The sequence below is a fragment of the Hemicordylus capensis genome, chromosome 4, assembly GCF_027244095.1.
Source record: "Hemicordylus capensis ecotype Gifberg chromosome 4, rHemCap1.1.pri, whole genome shotgun sequence".
Lineage (NCBI taxonomy): Eukaryota > Metazoa > Chordata > Lepidosauria > Squamata > Cordylidae > Hemicordylus > Hemicordylus capensis.
In genome coordinates this window covers 187,887,761-187,910,931 of record NC_069660.1, presented here as the reverse complement: position 1 = coordinate 187,910,931, position 23,171 = coordinate 187,887,761, and the positions used below count along the sequence as shown (strand labels likewise).

The following is a 23,171-nucleotide window of genomic DNA, read 5'->3' as shown; positions in this document are numbered from 1 at the left end:
CCCTGTATCTCCCCACCATCTTCATTTTATCTTCAGCCCCAGTCCCTTCTCCCCCTCCCCCTTCAGCCCCAGTCTGTTCTTCCCCCCCTCCCTTCAGCCCCAGTCTAGATAGACAGATAGATTAACAACAATTATATTAAATTCAGCCAGGTCTTCTGGATTACTTTTGCTCTGTCATCCAAAATCAGATGTGTCAGCAAGACACACACCCCACACCCTGATTATTGTTAAGAGTTCTGTCAATATTTTCAGAAGTAAGGCATTTATGGAATTCAAAAAACAAAATGCAACCCTATTAGTACATGCTGATCTGCTCAAGGGTTTCCAGTGCTCACCTCACTTGGCACTTTGCCTAACCAATTTGTTACCAGAAGGATGTGAGAGTAATTTCCCCATAGTCTGACCCCATGCCACTTTGGTAGCTTCTACTACCAAAGAACCGTGAGTGTTAACTAAATTATACAGTTCCACGCCACATCTGTGTCACTGGTGGAAGTGATTCTAAATGCCGCTCTAGCAATGCATTAGGCCTTCATTAACATAAATTAAGTAATTTGAAGCAGATTATTACTATTCATAGCCTAGCAGCAGAAGCTTTCTTGGGTCTAGTCTTGCGATGTAGACCTTAAAGTTTCTAAAAAAAAGATCTTTGCATATCAGTGTCATGATGGATGTGTGCTGCACTAACACAATTGCATCCACATGAACACACAGGTTGTTGCTCTCCAAATATGCATGCACTCAACTTTCACAGTGGTAAGTGTAGGCTGACTCATACCTGCCAAGCTCAGCCACTTCACTGTACAGGGAATCAAAGTTATCCTTCCAGGTTACTATGATCCCATCACTCCCAGGACCTGAAAAGAGTGAAGAACAGTCTATAGTGAGCACTTAACATGCAAAATGCATTGCTATCTTTATCTTGCGTGTCCTTACCACAGAGATAAACCCACCTAAAACTCGTAGACTGGCTGAAGATGAAGCTGAACCCATATCATTTGCAGCTATACAGGTATAGATACCATCATCTTCCGTGGTCACAGCAATGATTTTCAGAGAGGCTTCTCCTAAATCACTGCAAAATATTTTAAGTTGTAAGCATGTGAGATTTGTAATTTCAATATAACCAGTTGGAAGTCACTAGTTTTCAACTCAATCAATACTATTACCTATTATTCATTGGATGTTGCTATGTCACAATCTAGACCTTTCAAGAAGACAGCAAATTCAATTTACAATTTTGTGCATGAAAACCCTGCCCAATGCCTTTACACAACCTTTATTCCTTTGAATTATTCAATACATTGCCATTTCTGATAATTTTCCAGCTTTTCACTTCATGCACATATTTTATATCGGTATCTGTCTTATACATCACTCTCTAAAAGTAATTTGCTGTGCTTAAAGGAGCTCACTTCAGCAGCAGTAACACACAGATACACAAGAAAGCTCTCGAACACCCATTAAGTACAACTATTAAAGGAAACAGCAATACTTCTTCTGCAGCAAGCATATAACATGTGGGTCTCACAGGACTGTGCGCACATCTTTAAAAACTGATGTACGTGTATTTGAGAAAACTGATCAGCCCCATTTCCCAGATGTATGTACGCTTGTGTACGTAGTCCATAGATTACATGTTTGCTGTAGGAAATCCTGGTATAACAATATAATCTAAATGTTATAACCTGGTATAACAAAACAATATATTTCATATTGTTTTTAAATTTTGTACACCCGCTAAAGATGTATATATCAGGCAGTATAAAAATATGACAAATTTTATATATGATGGTGCACTTTGGCAGTCCCCACTGGGCCTCACAGTCCAGGGACATTTGTCCTTCCTTGTTCCATTGTCCCTTTGAGTGAGTAAGTGAGTGAGTGTTTGGGCCTCATTGATTGACTTGACTAACATGAAACTCCCAGATAGAAACATCTGGGCGATTCATGTCATCTTAGCAACTCCAAGACAGAAACATGCCTTTTTCACAGGTAGGTTCCAGACCTTGCCTAGCATACTAAAAATATCCCAAACTCCAATAAAATAAAAATTTTAAAAAATCATTTCTCTCCTGGAAAATTTGGGGGTGGGGGACTCTCCTATGGGAAAGCATGGGGAATGATACCTCACAGAGATAGCAAAAGACTAGAGTCACAGAGACCTAAGATGTCAATATACTTGCAAACTGCAAACTGACTGAATGACATGAAACTTCCTGACAAAACCATGAAAGATAGAAACACACCATTTTTGCAGGTAGCTTTCAGACCTTGGCGCACTACCACAAAAATCCAAAACCCCAGAAAAATTCATTAACCTTCTGGAAAATGTGGGGAAACTATTCTGTTGGAAAGCACAGAGAATAACATCTCATAAACAGAGACAATAAGTTTTAGTAAGAACTAATCAGCCTACTTCTTTTCACTGTCTCCATATCTGGACTAAATTTGGTGCAAATCGAGATCCACAAGTTAGCCTCAAATGTTCATGTGTCCGCCATCTTGGATTGGGGTGGATGTCATAATTACAAACTGCACCATTGAGGTGTCCCTGTGTGTCACTCACTACAGCTGTTCCAAATTTGGTTTAAACTGGTTAGACAGTCTTCACAGCGCACTTGCATTTCAAAGGTTTATGCATCCACAACTACACCACTGGGGCATCCCTGTGTGTCCATTCAGTTGTAGCAAATTTGGTTCAAATCGGTTAGACTTTACACAAGTTAGTGCACTTGTACCTCAAAGGTTTATGCATCCGCCATCTTGAATCGGCGTGGATGACATAATCACAAGCTATGCCACTGAGGTGTCCGTGTGTGTCACTCACTACAACCGTACATAATTTGGTTTAAATTAGACAGTCCATCAATTAGCTTGCTTGCGCCTCAGATATCCACGCAGCCGCCATCTTGAATTGGAGTGGATTACATCATCACACACCACACCATTTGGGCATCCGTATGTGTCTCTAGAGCTGTAGCAAATTTGGTTCAAATCGGTTAGGTGGTTCACAAGTTAGCCCACTTGCGCCTCTAAAGTTTATGTGTCTGCCATCTTGGATCGGGGTAGATGACATCATCAAAAACTTCGCTGTTGAGGTGTCCCTACAACTGTACCCGATTTGGTTCATATTGGTTTAGGCATTGTGAAGTTGATGGAGGCGGGACACATGGGTGGACACACACACAGAATGCCGGGTGATCTCATAAGCCTACTGGAAAGTAGGCTTAAAAAGTCTAGAATTACAGCAAGAGAAGATGTTCATATGCTTGCAAACTGTAAGTGTGTGTGTGTGTGTGTGCGCGCACGAACACACACAAAAATGGTGGCAAAATCTGGTTCTTCTAAAGTATTTTTTATGCTTACTTGCCATCCTCCTTGCTTACAATCTTCTCACACTCCAAAACACTATAAAAGCACCGTACCTGTATGAGATGCTGTACCGACTGTCACTGCTCAGTGTGTTATGATCAGGGCCTTTCCAAGTTATTGAAGCTTTGGGACGACCACAGACTTTGCACTTAAGAATGACAGTCTCTCCTATGTCGCATGTCATCTCACTTAATGGTATTATAAACTCTGGGGGAACTAGGAGAGAAGAAAACAATTAACCCTTTAATTAGATAGTTTCTTCATCACCTATATGCATACAATTAAGAGGCAATTTAGATATATGTTATTCCTGCAGTGTGGTTGCCAACTCTCTACTTTCATGTGGCTGAATTCCACCCTTTGTAGTATGGTATACGTCTGAGAATCATGGGAGACAGCATAGGGCCTCCTTGGATGCAATTGTATGCCCGTTCTTCCTTCCCTGCAGATAATTCTTCTGAGGAAAAAATTGGGAGTGGACCTTGGGTTCATGCCAGCTTGTAAACTTCTTCTCATCTTTTTATCATACCACAGGAAGAGGTAAATCCTTGCTCTGGGAGTTTCTGTTATTTGAATGTGGGATTGCCCCTGACCCGAGAAGATTAAATTTGCCTAGAGAAGTCCAAGCATTCTCTTCTCCCTCTGTTCTCCTCCCCATGGAGAGAGGTGCACATGAGCCTGAAGCCTGCTCCCATTATCCCTCTGGAGAAAAGCCTAGGCAGGAAAGTAACATACAAGCAGGTTCTACAAAGAGCAAACAGCAGACTCTTGAGTCCAAGTCACCTTTCTTTTGAGAACTTTCTTTTTTGAGAAAAGGCTGGCACTATACATGAAGCAAAATAAGGTGGCAGAATCCGGAGGCATTAATGGACTGTTATGTCAGACTGCAGGTTGAGGGAGAAAAATGTTGCATATTCCTCACCCCACCCCCTCAAGACCATGAAAGTAGTAAAATAGCACAGTGGAGAGACGACAGGGCTAGAAACCTTTTGCTATATGAATTTTTTTCTGGCAGGGAGGGTGTTTTTTTTTTTAAACTTGGGAAAACATGTAAACATTGTATCCCCACCTGGTTTCATTCATTCATTCATTCATTCGGTTTCTGTACCACCCTTCCAATGTTGGAAGGGTGGTATAGAAATCGGTACAATGTTGTACCATGTTTGACATGGTACAGTCCACTCTACCACCTAATTTGACTGATGGTTAAAAACCAGGCCTCAGTAGCAAGTACAAAGAACTGAAAGTCTTTAAAGCATGAGCCAAGAGTGCCCTAGAAGCAATATTTCTCAAATGCAGCAACTGTGATATTTTCCTCCAACAATACTTCTCAAAAGATAGAGCACTATATTGGAGAAGCCGAATCTCTGCTTCTAAAGTAATATACCTTTAGCTAGATTAGCAGGATCATCACTGCTTGAATTCTATTGATGGCCATTGCTCAGTCCGTATCATCAAAGTGGTATGTAGGGATTATTATTGATATTATGACACACAGGGATTTATTATAGAAGCAATTCTTCAGATCCCTAAAGGTTTGCAATAGGACACAGGTGCTGCCCTGTGATGGCTTAAACAGGCACATAGCTTCATTTTCAATATATTTGAGAATGAATTCTTGCCCAAACTTTGAAAGACCATAAACCAGTGGCTCCCAAACTGGGATCCTCCAGATCTTGCTGAACTACAACTCCCATCAGCCCCAGCAACAATTTATTGTGGCTGGGGATGATGGGAGCTGTAGTTCATCAACATCTGGAGGCTCCCAGTTTGGGAACCACTGCAATAAACAAAAGGTATTTTCATGATGAAATGGTGAACTTAAACTTACCATCATAAATGTAGTTGGGGTTGAGAAGCTGAAAAGGAGAAGAATCAGCATTAAAAAGGTTTTCCAAACTTTTCTCAATGACAAGGTAGTTAAAAATTACAACCAGAAACATCTCTCAACTACAGAAGCAGTGGTCCACAGCCACTTGTGTTGACTGCTGCTGCAAGGTCTAACCACCACCAGAACGGTTAAGAATATTTGATGCATCATGCTCGGAGGATTTGTCAACCTGGCAAATATAGACCTGACTCCATAGAAAGGTTGGAACCCAAATGAAAACTCCCCCCAAATACTGTTAGTTGTTCTGTAGTTGTGCTGTTACAACCTTTTCCATTATCTTCCCTAAAACTGGACATTGCATTCTAGCAGAGGGATGGTTTGCTAACTTGGCAAAGAGGCACCTTTTAATGTGGTGATTCTCTTTATTTAGCAGGGGGAGAGTAACTGGCCCTGTCCAACCCAGCACAGTACCTCCAGTGACTGTTGCTGGTGTCTATCTTATGTTTCTTTTTTAGATTGTGAGCCCTTTGGGGACAGAGATCCATCTTATTTATTTATTTACTTACTTACCTATGTAAATCTGTGTAAATCACCCTGAGCTATTTTTGGAAGGGCAGTATAGAAATGAAATCAAATGAATGAATGAATGAATGAATGAATATAAGAACATGTTTCCTGACAATTTAGGCTGGCTAGCACCCTTTTCTCGCTATGTAAGATATCAACAATGCCATCAATATGGCATTGATGCCTTTGGCTGGATCTCTATAGGCCTGCGAGGTCACCATTAAGTCAGTGTGTCCTCCCCTGCTGCAGACTGAATCTTCTGGTATGCTACAGATGGGATGAAAAACCTTGAGAGCTCCCAGCACTCTCCATTCAGTGCAGAGCTGGTAGAGAACTCTTAGAACACTTTCTCCCTCAAACTATGTCATAAAATGGGCCTGTGACCTTATCCAGCCAAGACTTGGTGCTGAATTGTCAGACTCCAATGATACTGCATGATGCAATTATACAGACAATACTGTTACTGTATTGTTCACTACAAGATTCACAATAGTTTTTCTTCCTCTGCCATATGAAAAGTAACTCTTCTGGCAACTGTACCAACTGTTAGGACTGTGGTTTGTATGTGTGTGCATATATACTTGTTCTTAAACTTATCATCAAGATTATTAGTCATAACTTTGGAATGTTCTCCCTGCTGAAATAAGAGCCTCCCCATCTCTGACAACTTTTAAGAAGTCTTTAAAGACCTATTTGCCCAGGCTTTTAATTAAATACTGTTTTAACATCGTTTTAAAATGTTGTTTTAAAATTTCAATTGTTGTGTTTTAACTTTTACTATATCATTTATTTTGTTTTAACTACTGTTTTACGTTAGTTAGTTGTTTATTTACGATCTTAGATCAAACACCAATAGACACAGAATATACTCAGTAAAGAGAGAAAACAAAAACGGAAACAAAATCTAAAATGTTATCAAATACATAAAATCAGGAACCTTTGACAGTAACCGATTGCTGTGCTCTAGCTTCTCTTAGTTTGGTCAATGTGTAACAGAATTTAGCAACTGCCAGGGATATTGTTGGGTCCCTATCTTCTAATAAAGATGTAAGAATCGTCTCCACTGAGTGGCTTTTGAGATCTTTCAGGTACTGAGATAAAAATAAATCTCTTTCATCAGTATAAAGTGGACAATGTAACAGTGAATGCATCAATGTTTCGGGAGCAGATCCGCAGGGGCATAGTCTCTCCTCATAGGGTTTTCTCTCAAATGTCCCTGCTAACATCGCTGAGGGTAGAGCATTCAAGCGAGCTCTTGTAAATGCCCAGCGAAGCTCTGGTAAATAGATTGTGTAGAAATAAGAGGCTATGACCCAATCTTTCTTGGTGCTTAGGAATTGTAGAGGCCTATTTATAGAGGCCCTTTCCTCCTGGAAATTTATGTCCCTAAGCCTTTGTTTAACTAGGCATCTTGCCGTACTGTTTTACGTTTTCTGTTGCCATTTATTTTAACTAATGTTTTAACTTTTTGTTTGCTTGTTGTAAACCTCCCAGAGATGCATGCTTTGGGAGGTATAGAAATATGTTAAACAACACAACTTGTCCTTTGCTCTTCATTTTGGATAGTCTAAATGGAGTACAATATAGGAATATAGTTCTGGATTTAGCTCGCTTCCCCATATGTCCATATTATATTTGGTATCAGAAATCTGTGACCTAACTTCAGTTTGACCTAAAGCTAGACATTTCTAGCCTTGCTTACTGACAGATGTAGAGGATCCTGGAGGTTTCTGTCAATTGTACAGAGTCTGTTGACTTATAATCAAAGTAAGCTGGAGGATGCAAACAGATACAATCTTACTTTATGCTGGAGAGAGATTATTCTAGCTGTTCTTGCACAAACTACTATCCTATCCGATAATGAAGTTATTGGTTGAGAAACTGAAATATCTCCTTGGAAAACCATAACAATCACTATGGATAGGGTTAATTATGACTGTTAGGAGAAATGCTCCTTTCAGCCTTTGTACTGTAGCTTATGATTAATTTAACTGTGGTTGATCAGCATGCGATATGTACTTTCCTTATGCAAGAGCATGCTAACCTACCAAGAGTATTCGTTAATAACTGTTCTCCAAGTCTACTGTTGTTTCTTAAAAGTTTACATATGTAATTTGAAAATGTAACCTGAAAACTGGTGTAGTGGTTAGGGTGCTGGACTAGAACTGGGGAGATCCGAGTTCAAATCCCCATTCAGCCATGATACTTTCTGGGTGACTCTAGGCCAGTCACTTCTCTCTCAGCCTAACCTACTTCACAGGGTTGTTGTGAGGAGAAACTTAAGTATGTAGTACACCGCTTTGGGCTCCTTGGAGGAAGAGCGGGATATAAAATGTAACAAAACAAACCAGGATACAAGCTTGTGCCAGAAACATGGGGCAAGTCTGCACTGGCTTTTCCATAACTGGCCCTCTAAATAAAGCTGACCAAGCTTTATCTGTATGCTCTCAGGACTCTGCCTATGGTTTTTATTCTTCCATAAGGAGAGGACCCTCTATTGTAAGTTAAGCCAGAGGATCATAAAAGAAGCCCCTGCGCTTTTCCAATTCTGGGTCTTTAGCAATGTGTTGGAAGCAGCTTTTCCAAGGTGTCTTCTCCCCTGGAGGCATGTCAGCCATCATACTGTGTTCCCTTAGCGGCTACTTTAGAAGAGGCCAACTCAGCTCTCTCATTCAGTCCTGACATTCTCTTCCTCGTGGAACCATTTACCATTCCTCCCAATATTTTAAAAACAACAAGAAGACACCCTGCTACAATCAAAGCTCTCACCCTTCACCCAAGTGTGCATACAACACACATCCACAGCTGCTTTGCCTGCCTCCCTAGTTCCAGAATATTCATCCCCACTACTTACTGTACATCAGGGCTGCACAACTTTGGCCAACCTGCATTTGATGGATTAAAACTCCCATAATTCCTGACTATTGACCACTGTGGCTGGGGATGATGGAAGCTGTTGTCCAAAAGAGCCGGAGGACTGAAGTTGTGCAGCCCTATTCTACAGAATGTGTAGAAGCACAGCTCCATTTAAATGCTATATAAAAACCTGAAATACAGAAAATACAATCCACCAGATTCCTGCATGCTAGTGTCTACTTATATGTTACATTTATAATGTCATATCTATTTTTTAACAGATTCCTTAAAATCTGTGGTAAAACAGGTTTATATAGTCCCTCAGAGTCATCTTCTCTGGAGCATATTATAATGACGGCATATTAAAAGCAAACTCAAGTGGCTGAGTGCCTGTCAGGCAGCAAGTGAAATAAATAGGGTCACCTAAAAATAAGGCAGTGATTTCTACAGAGGTATGCAGAAGTACATCAATCCGTGCATTAAAAGGTCATTTTTTAAAAAGTAAACCCAAATAGCCTGAGGTAGACTAAGTTTACAGAAGTGATGTAAACCAAGATCGGCCATGATATCAGAGCAAACCAAGATCGGATGGTTCAAACAAAATTGCTTGGGTGGGCTGATTTGGACGATTGCCTACCATTTTAAGGGAAGAGAGCTGTTCTTGTGGTAAGAAAGCATGTGTCCCCTTTGCTAAGCAGGGTCCACCTTTGTTTGCATGTGAATAGGAGACTATATGTGTAAGCTCTGTAAGATAATCCCCTTAGGAGACAGGGCTGCTCTGGGAAGAGCACATGCATGCTTGCAGGTTCCAAGTTGCCTCCCTGGCACTCCCAAGATAGAACTCTGTTTCTTTCAAACTTAGGCTACATCCGGCTGTTTGGGTTTGCTCAGTATTCCCCAGCTATGCTGTCAGTTGAAAAACACACAAACCCAACACTGCATAACACACGGGGAGGGAGGTGGAGAGGAGAAATTGGCCTGCTTGTGCCTTTAAGAGCTTGTTGTATCCTCAAAGTGTCCATTAGGATGGGGAGATGCATCATTTTTCTGGAGGTTCCATTTGTCTAAAATTGACAAAGCCTGGGGTAAACTACATTAACAAAGGCATAATTTAACAGCATTAGGCCTAGCGTGAAGGATTATTTCTATGCGAGGGAAGTTTTTTAGTACTCTGTATCTGAAGAAACAACTGGTAGCAAGGAACACTTGTGTAAATGTATCCCAAGTGAAGCACTGTTTGTGTTAAAGGGACTGATTTTACAGGCTTACAAGTTGTCATGCTTTCTCCTTCACAGGATCAGTAATGAAGAACACAATATCAGGAAAACAAACCTTCACGGAAACCTTGTTGGCAAGTCCTTCTCGAGATTTACGGTAACCATTTTCTAACTTGCCTTCCCTTTTGCTGTCTTTATCTTTTTTCTCAGATTTTTTCCTTAGACGGAGTGCTGTGTGCCAAGATGACGACTTCCTGAAGCCAGAACATAAGGGCATTGAGATTAGTTGGAGATTCCTGTGGCGGACTTTGCCAGGGAAAAACATTTTAAGTCAACATGGATTGGAGGTTAATGCAACTGAAGAGTCCACTTGCAATAAGAGTATATTAACACATTGGGGTCTGAAATGACTTATGAGAATACATGGTTCTCTTGATGCGCTATGTACAGAGAGTATGAGTTCTATCACAATTGTACAGACATTAAATTGGGGCATAGTTCCTGCTGAGGTGCTAAATATGTGTTTGGGCTGTACCACCTCAAACTGCAAAGATCATGAGACTGAATGTTCCTACGTTAAACAAATAATAATAATAAATAATAATAATAATAATATAAATCCCTCCATATAGAAAACTTACAGATCAGAGAAATGCTTATTTGCCTAGCCTTTCCACATGGAGGTAACTGTCAGCTTATGCAAGAGAATTCAGTCATATGAACCCCCACCCCCCCGCCCATGGAGGAAAACAACCCAGACACAGATTTTTCACTTAAGTGAGAACTAGGTCTTTTCGGTGGTTGCACCCCATTTATAGAATAGCCTCCACAGCGAGGTTCACCTGACTTCATCACTTTGTTTTTCTAGACACCAGTTAAAGACCTTTTTGTTCACCCAGGCCTGTTAAAATTTGGGTTTTTTAATTCGGCTTTTAAGTGTTTATCTGATTTTTAACAAATTCTTCAATGAGTTTTTAATGCTGCTTTGTATTGTATTTTGTAATTTTATTTTCACCTTTTTTGTCTTATGATTTAATGTGTTATGTGTTTTTATTGTATGTATTAATCCTCTGTTGTCAGCCGCCCAGAGAACAATTTGTTAGGGGGTGGTTAACAAATAAAGTTTATTGTTATTATTTATTTATTTACACAGTCAGACAGGTGTTATTGACTGGTTTATTTTATCCAGACATCGAGTCCTTCCCAAGGACCTGGGATGGCTGAATTTTATTATCAATATTGTTGCTGTTATTATAGATATTGTCGCAGAATATAGGCTGTTCCCAGTACAGGTAGCTTGTATTTTTTGCAGATGTTCCAGTGTATCATCCCTGCTACCTTGTCATGCTTTGTTTGTAGTCAGTCTGTGCGATCTTTTTACAACAGCTGATTAGGTGGTCCACTGTTTCATCTGCTTCTTTACAAAGGTGGCACTTGCTGTTTTTATTTCTGGTTTACACAGTCAGGCAGGTGTTATTGACTGGTTTGTTTTATCCAGACATTGAGTCCTTCCCAAGGACCTGGGATGGCTGAATTTTATCATCAATACTGTTGGTTATTATAGATATCGTCGCAAATTATAGGCTGTTCCCTGTAAAGCTGCTTTTTGTAATTGTCTGATGGTGATTTCTGTGGCCCCTATGGTGTTGAGGTGCTCTTCAAGTTGTTTTGGAATTGCACCTAGGGTGTCAATTACCACTGGGATTATTTTGGTCTTTTTCTGCCACAGCCTTTCAATTTCAATTTGTAGATCTTTGTATTTGGTGATTTTTTCTATTTCTTTTTCTTCTATTCTGCTATCCCCTGGTATTGCTATGTCAATTATTTTGACTTGTTTTTCTTTCTTCTCAACTACAGTTATATCTGGTGTATTGTGTGGCAGATGTTTGTCTGTTTGTAGTCGGAAGTCCCAAAATATTTTTGTATCCTCATTTTCTACAACTTTTTCAATTGTATGGTCCCACCAATTTTTGGCTACAGGTGAGGCCCCCAGTAAGGCACTACCTTGGTGTGGTTGTGGGGCTTGCATGCTCTGAGGAAGGTGAGAGCTATGCCAGAGGTCCAACCATAATGGACAGGTCTCACCAGAGGAGCCAGACGAAGAGTGCCTCTCCCATCAACCATATGGTGAGACGTAACTTTAATAAATCAATACTGGATCGGTCGTCACCTGGGTCAATAGGGACCGCTCCAGGTGTTCCAGTCCCTGGACATCTGGTGGCAAATGGGCTACAGGACTTAGGATCAGTTGAGCAACCAGGGCTAGAGACTGCAAGGTTACTGGAAGAAACGTCGCTTAACCGGAACAACAACAACAACAACTCCTCCACTTTCACAAACACTTTCACAAATACTAAACAAAACAGGCCTCGGATACCAATCATCTAAAACATCAAGCAAAATAAACCATCTGCTGTACATGGATGATCTGAAGTTGTATGGAAAATGCCAGTCAGAAATCGAATCACTGCTAAACACCGTCCGTATATTCAGTAGCGATATAGCAATGGAGTTTGGACTAGACAAGTGTGGTGCATTAATAATGAACAGAGGAAAAATAAGAAAAACAGAAGGAATAGAACTGCCCAATGGAAGCAACATCAAGAACCTGGAAGAGAAAGAACATTACAAATACTTGGGCATTCTCCAGGCTGATAACATCGCACACACTGAAGTTAAAAGAAAAATGGGAAGTGAATACATCAGGAGAGTTAGAAAAATCCTAAAGTCCAAACTCAATGGCGGAAACACCATACAAGCCATAAACACCTGGGCTATACCTGTTATCAGATACACTGCAGGAATAATAGACTGGACCCAGGCAGAGCTAGAGACGCTAGATCGTAAGACCAGGAAAATAATGACCATCATTCATGCTCTGCACCCCCGCAGTGATGTAGATAGGCTATACCTCTCTCGCAGCTCAGGTGGAAGAGGAATGCTGCAAGTCCATCAAACAGTAGAGGAGGAGAAAAGAGGCCTTGAAGACTGTATCAAGGACAGTGAAGAAGATGCACTTCAAATGGTCAATAATGACAAACTATTCAACACCAATGAAAGAAAGCAGGCCTACAAGAAAGAACAAGTCAAGAACCGAGCAGAAAAATGGAAAAATAAGCCACTGCATGGTCAATATTTGCACAATATAAGTAGAAAATCAGATATCACCAAGACCTGGCAGTGGCTTAACAATGGCAACTAGAAGAAAGAAACAGAGGGTTTAATACTGGCTGCACAAGAACAGGGACTAAGAACAAATGCAATAAGAGCAAAAGTAGAAAAGTCAACACCAAACAGCAAGTGCCAACTTTGTAAAGAAGCAGATGAAAGCATGGACCACCTAATCAGCTGTTGTAAAAAGATCGCACAGACTGACTACAAAGAAAGGCATGACAAGGCAGCAGGGATGATACACTGGAACATCTGCAAAAAATACAAGCTACCTGTAGCCAAACATTGGTGGGATCATATAATTGAAAAAGTTGTAGAAAATGATGATGCAAAAATATTTTGGGACTTCCGACTACAAACAGACAAACATCTGCCACACAATACACCAGATATAACTGTAGTTGAGAAGAAAGAAAAACAATTCAAAATAATCGACATAGCAATACCAGGGGATAGCAGAATAGAAGAAAAAGAAATAGAAAAAATCATCAAATACAAAGATCTACAAATTGAAATTGAAAGGCTGTGGCAGAAAAAGACCAAAATAATCCCAGTGGTAATTGGCACCCTAGGTGCAATTCTAAAACAACTTGAAGAGCACCTCAACACCATAGGGGCCACAGAAATCACCATCAGCCAATTACAAAAAGCAGCTTTACAGGGAACAGCCTATATTTTGCGACGATATCTATAATAACCAACAGTATTGATGATAAAATTCAGCCATCCCAGGTCCTTGGGAAGGACTTTATGTCTGGATAAAACAAACCAGTCAATAACACCTGTCTGACTGTGTAAACAAGAAATAATAATAATAATAATTATTATTATTATTAGGCCCAGGACTTGCCTTCTTCTATGAAAAAAAGGTTTTATGAACATATGAAGCTGCCTTATACTGAATCAAGCAACAGTGCAGTATGGACTACTGCAGGGCTGCACAATTTTGTCCCTCCAGCTATTTTTGGACTACAGATCCCATAATTTCCAGCCACAGTGGCCAATTGTCAAGGATTATGGGAGTTGTAGGCCAACATCTATAGGAGGGCTGAAGTTGTGCAGCCCTGGTCTGCTGTGACTGTATTCAGTGCTCCAGAGTCCCAGGCAGAAGTCTTTCCCATCTTCTTCTACCTGATCCTTTTAACTAGATGCCAGGGATTGAGCCTGGGAACTTCTGCATGCAAAGCACATGCTCTGCCACGAAGCTATGTCCATGTCTAAGGAGTTAACATGCTAACTGTATCTGCTCTCTATGCGCAGTACCTAAACATCTTCTGGGTACCATATTGGCAAAGCAGTCATTAGAAAAGAAAATGGTACCTGATCCATTGCCTTGAAATAAGTTGCCCAGTCCAACATAATAGAATATCATTAATTTACTCTAAGCAGTTTTGGGCTCTACTTGCCTATTTTTCAGACACTGTATCTATTTTATAGGCCCAATGCAGATAGAATTGCTAAAGATTTTGACATGAAGTAAGTGATTGTTTTCTCAGCACGTACAGCTGCTAGGAATACTTGTCTGTCAGCCAAACAAACAAACAAACAAACAGGAGTGTTCCAAAGAAAGTAAAATTTCACTATACAGCTCTTGGATCAGTAGTGTCTTTCGCACGTTGCGTGTATGTCTACCATGACTTCAGAGATGCAAACAATCTTCTTCTTTATTGAACCAACCTCTAGTGGTAAGATATTTGTTTATTGACAATAAAAACAAAAGTAAAAAGAGCATTTGTCACTCACCACAAAGGCTTCTTCTTACTGCTGGATTTGAGGACATCTCACATGGGTTATCCTTCCCATGTGCTCCAGAGGGCAGGACTTATTCGCTTAAGGCTTTATAAGCCCGGGAAGGGTAACTCCTCCTAGTTCTGATCAGTCAAGCATAGGTACAGAGAGACATGGAAAGTGAACGATACAGGGAAAGGAATGCAGAACCAATAGATGCAGACACCCAGAAGGGTGGGTGAAGATGTTCTCAAATCCAGCAGCAAGAAGAAGCCTTCACGGTGAGTGGCCAATGTTCCTTTTTCTGCTAGTGGATGTGGACATCTCACTTGGGACATGCCACAGCTAGTAACCCGGGTGGGAGTGTCAGTGTCCACTGGGACAGAAGAACTTGTCTACTGAAGACTACCTGTTAGGAGTGATGCAGATCAAATTTGTCTGGAGGCTGTGCTGGGGCATTAGTGGGAAGTGCTGGCAAACCAGGTGTGCCTGGTGTCGGAGGATGGCTGCACTTTTACCCCCAAAGGGCCTTCCATGGGGTCAGGCATTCTCCACCCCTTCTCCCTCCAATGGCAGCAGCGAGGACCTGGCGGTTGTCATTGGGCCTGCAGCCTAGGAGAGGGTAAATGTAGTCTTACTGAAGGGAGGGAAGAGCAGGTTCGTCTTCTTGCCCTTGGGCACCAGAATGTGCCTCAGTCTAGAAGCTTGCTCTATGCTCGGGGGAGAGGAGAAAGGAGGAAGAAAAAAGAGGCCAAACGGAAGAAGCAAGGATTAAAAGGGGGGAAATTAGGATTAAGAAGAGGAAAAAAGGAACATATTGGCCAAGGAAGCCTAGAGGTAAGGAACAATAACGAGGCGGAAAAGAAAGCATTAGGAAGAAAAATGGAGATCTGAGATAGCTTGGCTGGAAAGATATAGGCTGGCACTGGAGCAAGACTGCAGGAGTGGAAGAAATGGGAGTGAGGGGTTACCCTTCCTGGGCTTATAGAGCCTTAAGCTAATCAGCATAAGTCCTGTCCTTTGGAGCATGTGGGAAAGATAATGCAGATGAGATATCCTCATCCAGCAGCAGAGAAACATAATTCATTGCTAAAGCTATTGAAGTCTGCAACACGACTCAACAACCAAGAGGCCTAATCATACAACAGGACAATCAAACCAGTGTGTCCAAATAAACAAAAAACCTAAACCAACAGCAAGTCAGTTAATAACTGATGAAGCACGATATGACAAATAACAAACAAACAAACTAACTAACAAACAAACAAAGTATAACTTGTTTAATCTCATCTCTGAAGGCCCAGGAAAAAGATCTATATACCCAGGAGGATTGGTCGCCACTGCGGCGGGCCCAGCCGCAGAGGCCAGAGGCGGAAGGCCTGGCCCGGCCGCAGAGGCAAGGCCCAGGAGGGGGAAAAGAAAGTGGTGGTGGGGGGAGAGAAGTGGCGGTGGAGAGGAGTGGTGGCTGGGCCCGGCACAGGCCAGCCGTGGTCAGGAAGCGGAGACTGGGGCAGAAGGTGGGGGTGAAGAGGTAACCGCCGGCCCCAAAGAGCGCACAGATACTCTGTGAGGGGTTGGCTAGTGTGTTTCTATTCATCCAAGAGAGGAGACAGACTGTGCCTATTGAACCTCTATGGGGAGGGAGTTCCAAAGATCACCACAGAAAAAGCCCAGCATTTTCGTAGGGACAAACACCCTAGTTTCCACAGCTGATGATTCCCAAAGCTATATTTGCAGATTTGAATCCTTTGTCTAATATGGCAAAATACACTCCCTGAAAGACCCAGAACTCATACCATTTAAGGGCTCTGCAAGTTAATACTGCACCTTGACTGGACACGGAGACAAAATTGGAAACCAGTGTTATACGTTCACACCTATCAGATGAGCAGCCAAATGCTGAATCAGTTGGAGTTTAACAATTTTTCACAACTTTGAATGACTTCATTATGTATAATGGAAAAGTGGCCATGCATAAAAAACTTGGTTATATAACAATCCATCTTTATAAATTACTTTGACCCATTAATGTTTATGCCACATTCAATTTGTTTCTCTTTAAGTGTGTCGGAGGACTCCTTGTTGTTGTTGTTTTGCAACAGACCAATACAGCTACCTCTTTGGAATGTGTAGCAAGCTCAACATCTTATAAAAATGGCCCTCTTTAGAGATGTTTACAGGACACTTACTTCATTGTTCCATCGGGGTTGTCGATGGTGACTGCACTGGTGTGCCCCAGGACGTAGCCGGGGATCCAGCCCTCGGCTGCAGGGCACTGGTCAGTGGCGGCTCGGAACACCAAAAACATGTTCTGTTGGTTGCTGGCTAGAATTTGCACGACCTCTCCTTGGTAGACATTAATCTCATCCTCCTTCACTGCGGTGTAATCGTGTGTCACCAGCATGGTGGAGATATTGCTACTGCTGCTACTTTCACTCTGTGGATGAACCAATTAGGCGGGGGGGGGGGAGAAAAAAGGAGCAAGTTTACACAAGTATACATGGGTATTTGTGATGCCTCTGTTCTACAACACTAGCATATAGAAATGTGGCCATTTCAGTAAGCTTATATTAAATAAAAATTTTGTTTTTTACACAAACATCTTGTGGCTTCTTAAAATCTAAGATCAATCAAGTAGCTGTTATTGAATAAACTGAATAACTAGATTAGCTGGCTAATGTAAGAGAACCATGAAGCTGAGTGTTTGTTTTTAATATTCCATAACTTTAGTGCAATCCTGTGCACTTAACCCTGTGGTTTGTGTGTTCATCCATAAATAATTTGCTGCTTCCATTTTTAAAAATAGCTATAAATTAACAAAGAGTGCGTCATTTCCAGACTATTGGATATAAGCTGATGAAGCAAGATTGTACATCACTACACTAAATTGTATAGATACCTTGATGGGGATTTCAAACATTACTATTCATTAAAATTGCTATAAGTATTGATATCGGATGGGAATCTAATTCTAAATTATAGTAAAATTTCTATCTAATCCTAATATTAGATGGAACTCTTGCTGTAAATTATAATCATGTAGAAAAGTGGTTTGCAAATTGTAACACTGGTCAAAGACAAGTTGCTTACTTGTAACTTATGATCTGGATGTGATCTGTTGTCAGTCATGAGAAATGGGTTACTGCGCCTGCGCAGCGACCTCACGGATGGATTAACTGGCTCCTCACTGGCGCCCCTCCCAGCCATGCACATGCCTCGTGCATTGCTTTTTCCGGCAGCCAGGTGCCATTTTGTCTCAGTTTCTTGGAGACCCGTCTGATGACAGTGTACCCACTCAGCGTGGGATTCATTGATCAAGTAGGTAAGTCAGTCGTGTGATGAAAATGCTGCAGCGGGGAGGTACAGGTGGGTGTCTTGACTGACAATGGATCACCTCCAGATCATAAGTTACAGGTAAGCAACCTGTCTATCTGGAAGTGATCCGTTGTCATCATGAGAAATGGGTGACTAGCTAGCTTTTGCTCCTGGAGGAGGATGCAGCCATTTCACCCACTATTGTAAAACTCACTTGAGTACTTCTCTCCCAAAGTTGGCCTCTGCAGCCAAATGCAAGTCCACCGCATAGTGCTTGATGAAAGGCAGGTGCTAAGATGAGGTGGCAGCAGCACGGATGTCCTTAAAACGGAGGCCAGATAAGTGCGCAGCAGAGGCCGTGTACGCTCTAGTGGAATGCGCTTTGATGAGTTTGGGAGATTGCTGATTCTGTAACTTGTATGTTAAGAAAATGAGCTCCACCAACCAATGGGAAAGCCTCTGCCTGGAGACAGAGAGACCCTTATTTTTGCCCTTAAATAAGATAAAGAGCATCTTAGTATGTCTAATATCCGCTATACATTTCAGGTAGTAGAGAAGACAGCAGCTGACAAAGAGGGAGTGCAAAGCCTTGTCTAGGCGAGACTCAGGATTTCGAAAAAAGGAGTAAGGACAATATTTTGATTCAAGTGAAAGTCTGTGACCACTTTAGGTAGGAAAGCAGGGTCAGTACGCACCACAAACCTATTAGAATAGAATTGCGTGAATGGTGCATCGGCGCACAAGATGGTCAGTTCACTTAAGAGCCGGGCGGTTGTAATCACGATTTAAAAGGTAGTTTTGAGCATTAAGTAACAGAGACTGACTTCATGCAGTGGCTCAAAGGGAGCTTCCATCAAGGAGGTAAGGACCAGGGAAAGACTCCACTGCACTCCAGAGGAGCGCAAAAGGGGGTGGGGGGATTGTTGATACTCCACAAAAACTGCTTGCACAAGAGGTGCGAGAACACAGAGTGGTCTTGCCAGCCGGCATGTTTAGAAGAAATAATGGCCAAGTGTATCCAAAGGGAAACATTAGCTAAGCCCGTTTCTTTCAGGCTGGTGAGGTACAGGAGGACTTGAGTAGGAGCGGCTTTTAGAGGACAGACGCCATGGTCCTCAGCATACACTGTGAAGAGCTTCCATTTGCTCACATAGCTCTTGAGAGTCGAGGCTCTCCTGGAGTTCAGAAGAATATTCTTCAGTAACCAACTTTCCAGGCTGTAGAGACGCCTGTTTCGTAGAGATGGGTGCAGGATTTTCCCCGCGTCCCTTGACAGCAAATCCAGATCCAGAGGTACAGTAGGTGAAAGAAGTTGCCGTTCGTCAGTCTGAGTAGTGACGCAAACCAAGTCTGGCACGGCCACCATATGTGCTATCAATATGGCTTGCGTGTTGTCGCAGATCAGTTTGCCAACCACCCTGTTGAGCAAAGGTGGGGTGGAATCAGGTAGAGTAGGTTCCCTCTCCAATGATGTTGAAAAGCATTCCCTAGGGAGGCATGTCCAATGCCTGCTCTGGAACAGTATTGTGGAAGTTTCTTGTTCGTTGCTGAAGCGAACACGTCTACACGAGGAAGGGCCCACATTTGTGTCAGATGGACTAGGCAGGCCGGCGTCAGTTCCCATTTGTGATGTTGTTGACCATCGAAAGTCCTGCTGAGATCATCGGCCAAGACGTTCCGAAGCCCTTTGATGTGCAGATCCATCACGAAGATGCCCCTGGATATGCACCAAGTCCAGAGCTGGGAACTCAGGGCACAGAGAGATCGGGGCACTGTGCCCCCTTGATGATTCACATATGCGATTGCTGTAGAACTGTCCATCATGAACTGCACAACAAAGTTCTGAAGTAAGGGGGTGAAAGATTTGAGAGTCAGGTAAGCAGCCATCAACTGCAAAAAATTGATGTGCATGCAGTGTTGATGCACCATCCAAAGACCTTGCATGCGGTGATCGCCGCAATGGGCTCTACAGCCCACGAAAGACGCATCTGAGGTGACACAGAATGATGGAGCCGGAGCGATGAGAAGAATGCCGCTGAGAAGGTTCTCCCTGGTCAAAGATTTCAAGACCCATGAAGGAACATCTAGGAGCACCCCTTGGCTGTTGACATTTGGTTGGAAGACCCGGAGATACCACAGTTGGAAAGGTCACATCTGCAACCAGGTGTAGACATCTGTGGATTTGCATGAGGACATGAGGCCAAGAAGTCTCTGGACATGATCTGCATGTTGGCGAGGTTTGTGCTTGAAGCAGCTGAGAGCACAAACCTGCTGAAATCTGTCCAGAGGGAGGTAGGCCCTCTTCATTTAAGTGTCCAACTGGGCACTGATAAAGTCTATCAATTGAATGGGCTAGAGCTTGGATTTGGCCCAGTTGACTTGGATCCCCAAGTCGTGGAAGAGACGAAGGGTGAGGTGGATATGGGATTCCAACTGGCCTTTGTCCCTGTGCACTAAAAGCCAATTGTTGAGGTATGGGAAAATAGTGACCCCACCCGAGTCCTCAAATAGGCGACAATCATGGCCATACATTTGGTAAACACTCTGGGTGCCATGGATAACCTGAAGGGTAGCACCCTGTATTGGAATGCTACACCTCTTACAGCAAACCTGAGAAACTTGCAGTGATTGCTCTGGATCGCTATATGGAAATAGCGATCCCTGAGCTCTAACGTCGCAAGCCACTCCTCATTGGCCAGAAGCGGAAGAATTCCCTGCAACGTTGACGTGTGGAATTTTCGCATGTCCACATAGCGGTTCAGGTTGCGGAGATCCAGAATGGCTCTGATTCCCCCATCCTTCTTGGGGATGAGGAAGTATCGGGAGTAAAAACCTTGCAGACAATCTGTCTATTGCACTGCAACTATTGCACCCTTCTCCAACAAGGTGTACACTTCTTCCCACAGGGCCGGCGTTGGGGTGGTGGACTTGACACCCTCGAAACGTAGCAAAGTTATGAACTTGATTGCGTAGCCAGAGTTACTAATTCGGAGGACCCACTGGTCCAACGTTATGTTATGCCACGTTGAGCCATGACTGGCTAGGCTGATGTTGATGGGTGCCCAACGAATTGGAATGAACGGTATGCCACAAACAGCCAGTGGAAGAATGTTGAAGGCTTCGGGCGGCAATGATGGTGCAAGCAGTGGACAGTCTCCCAGATCAAAGAGACTGCAGTAACCCTTCTTATGCTAGGGTTTAATGGGTTTATGATAGTCCTTTTGGTTCTGATATTTAAAACTGCGTTGGCAGCCATATGGTCTGTATCGGGAAGAGCCCTGCAAAGACGAGGCTGTTGCCGAAAAGCTCTTAGCTGTAAATTTGGATTTTTTAAGAGTTTCCATAGTTGAGTCAGTAAACTCGCTGAAAAGACCTTTCCCATAGAATGGAAGGTGCTTAATCCGATCTTTCATGTCAGGGTTAAGAGTCGTGGATCTTAGCCAGGCGTGGCATTCAAGAGAAACTGCCGTTGTCATAGTTCTAGATTCGGTTTCAGCCAAGTGCTTAAATGTGCTTAGCTGCTGATGAGTGAGATCATCGCACTTCGAGAGCATGTTATCGAAGCTCTTAACGGCATCCTCTGAAGTAGAAGAGGCCAGTTAGTTACATAACGGGTCCCACAGGACACAGTTATAGCAAGTCATACAGACTGCATAGTTCGCAATGCAAATGGAGAGACTAGCAGTGGAATAAACATGACGCCCAAAGACATCAAGTTTCCTATCCTCCTTATCAGAGGGGGTAGCATGATGGTGGCCCAGTTTAGACAAGGCACAATCAATTACTAAGGAATTGGGTATCAGGTGCTTGAGCAAGTAAAGTTTGTCTTCCTCTTGCACTCGATACAGTGCCTCAAGACGTTTCGACGTGGGGATTGATGTTTGCAAAACGTCCCATAAAATTTTAGCTGCCTTGGTTATGGCCAGCAACATAGGCAGAGCAATTGGTTGTGCAGATTGAACAGATGCCAACACCTTGTAGAAAGAATCCTGCAGGTCAGGAGCAGGGTGCTTCACCTCAAGCTTGAGCATCTCCATGTGCTGAATCATTTTTGTGTATGGTTTCAACTCCTCATTAGGAGAAGTGGAAGATCTCAGGGGCACATCTGAAGGCGGGTCGGATGGATGTCTTGGTCTGTCACCATCACAGTCCGAATCCGTGTCCAAAGATACAGAAGAATAATATGAATCCTCCCCAGAAGACTTCTCAGGCTCAACAGGAGTAGGTGGGGCCACAGGAGGTGGTATGAGGAGTTCCAAAAGTGGTCCAGCAGGAACAAACGGTTGTTGAGGAAGTGGTTCCGTTGGTAACACGGTGGTGTCATGTGGCAGCTGTGTTGTCTGAACACACTGGGTCACGAGTACAGGTAGAACCGGCGGCTTAGGCTGCGACTGTGTCAGAGGCTGAGCAGGTGGTAACCGCTGAGGTACAGGTAGCACAGGTTGACATGGCAACAGGCCTTGCAGCATGCGCTGTGTTTTCCACAACTGGAACTCTGTCCAATCCAGTTGTGCGGATGGAGAAATATTGTGCCTAAACCCACAGGCATGAATGGGGTCCTTTGGAGGCACCAAAGGAGGCGGCACAAAGGGAAACGTTGGCTTCAAGGGCGGAGCAGAGGTGATTGGTACAGACACTGGCACCGTAAAGGTGGAAGAACTGGTCCCAATCTGAAAAGGAGATGCTGAAGGTGTCTTCGTGGCGGCATCATCCTCGACATCAAGCCCCAGTGTGCGGAAGCCCTGAAACTTGGAGCCGGAGGGTGTGCTGGTGGTGGAGTCCAGAGCACTCAGCAGCGACTTAGCAGTTCCATCATCCAACAGTGCTTCATATGTAGTATTGAAGAGCGTGAGAGGCGATCTCTGAGGAGTCTTCTCAGGCGAGAGCAGTTTCTGTTGGCATGGGAGCACTGCAGCCGTCGGGGAAGATGAAGTAACACGGTGCGGGATGTCCACATTGGTATCAACCATCAACATAGAAGAAGTCAAGGGAAAAACCCTAGTAGCTGGTACCGAGGATACCAGCGTTGACATCGAGGCAGAGACAGTGGTTGTAGTCAATATCGACAGGAAGGTCAGAAGTACTGAACATGTCGGCATCGAAAGAGGCAC

General features: G+C 42.9%; 1 protein-coding gene across 9 annotated transcripts in view; it reads right to left on the bottom strand.

Annotated features, from left to right (window-relative positions):
* TRIO (trio Rho guanine nucleotide exchange factor) overlaps positions 1-23,171 on the bottom strand; it is a 371,831-nt gene that overhangs the window by 11,919 nt on the left and 336,741 nt on the right. For 7 of the 9 annotated variants that reach the window (XM_053242690.1, XM_053242687.1, XM_053242689.1 and 4 more), the window contains 6 exons: positions 16,935-17,182; positions 9,962-10,100; positions 5,207-5,234; positions 3,429-3,591; positions 954-1,075; positions 779-857 (listed from right to left, as the gene is read on the bottom strand). In XM_053242690.1, coding sequence (XP_053098665.1) covers positions 779-857; positions 954-1,075; positions 3,429-3,591; positions 5,207-5,234; positions 9,962-10,100; positions 16,935-17,182 — 779 coding nt within the window. Of the gene's footprint in view, positions 1-778; positions 858-953; positions 1,076-3,428; positions 3,592-5,206; positions 5,235-9,961; positions 10,101-16,934; positions 17,183-23,171 lie in introns of those variants that run through there. The other 2 variants (XM_053242694.1, XM_053242696.1) reach the window with 1 other exon arrangement.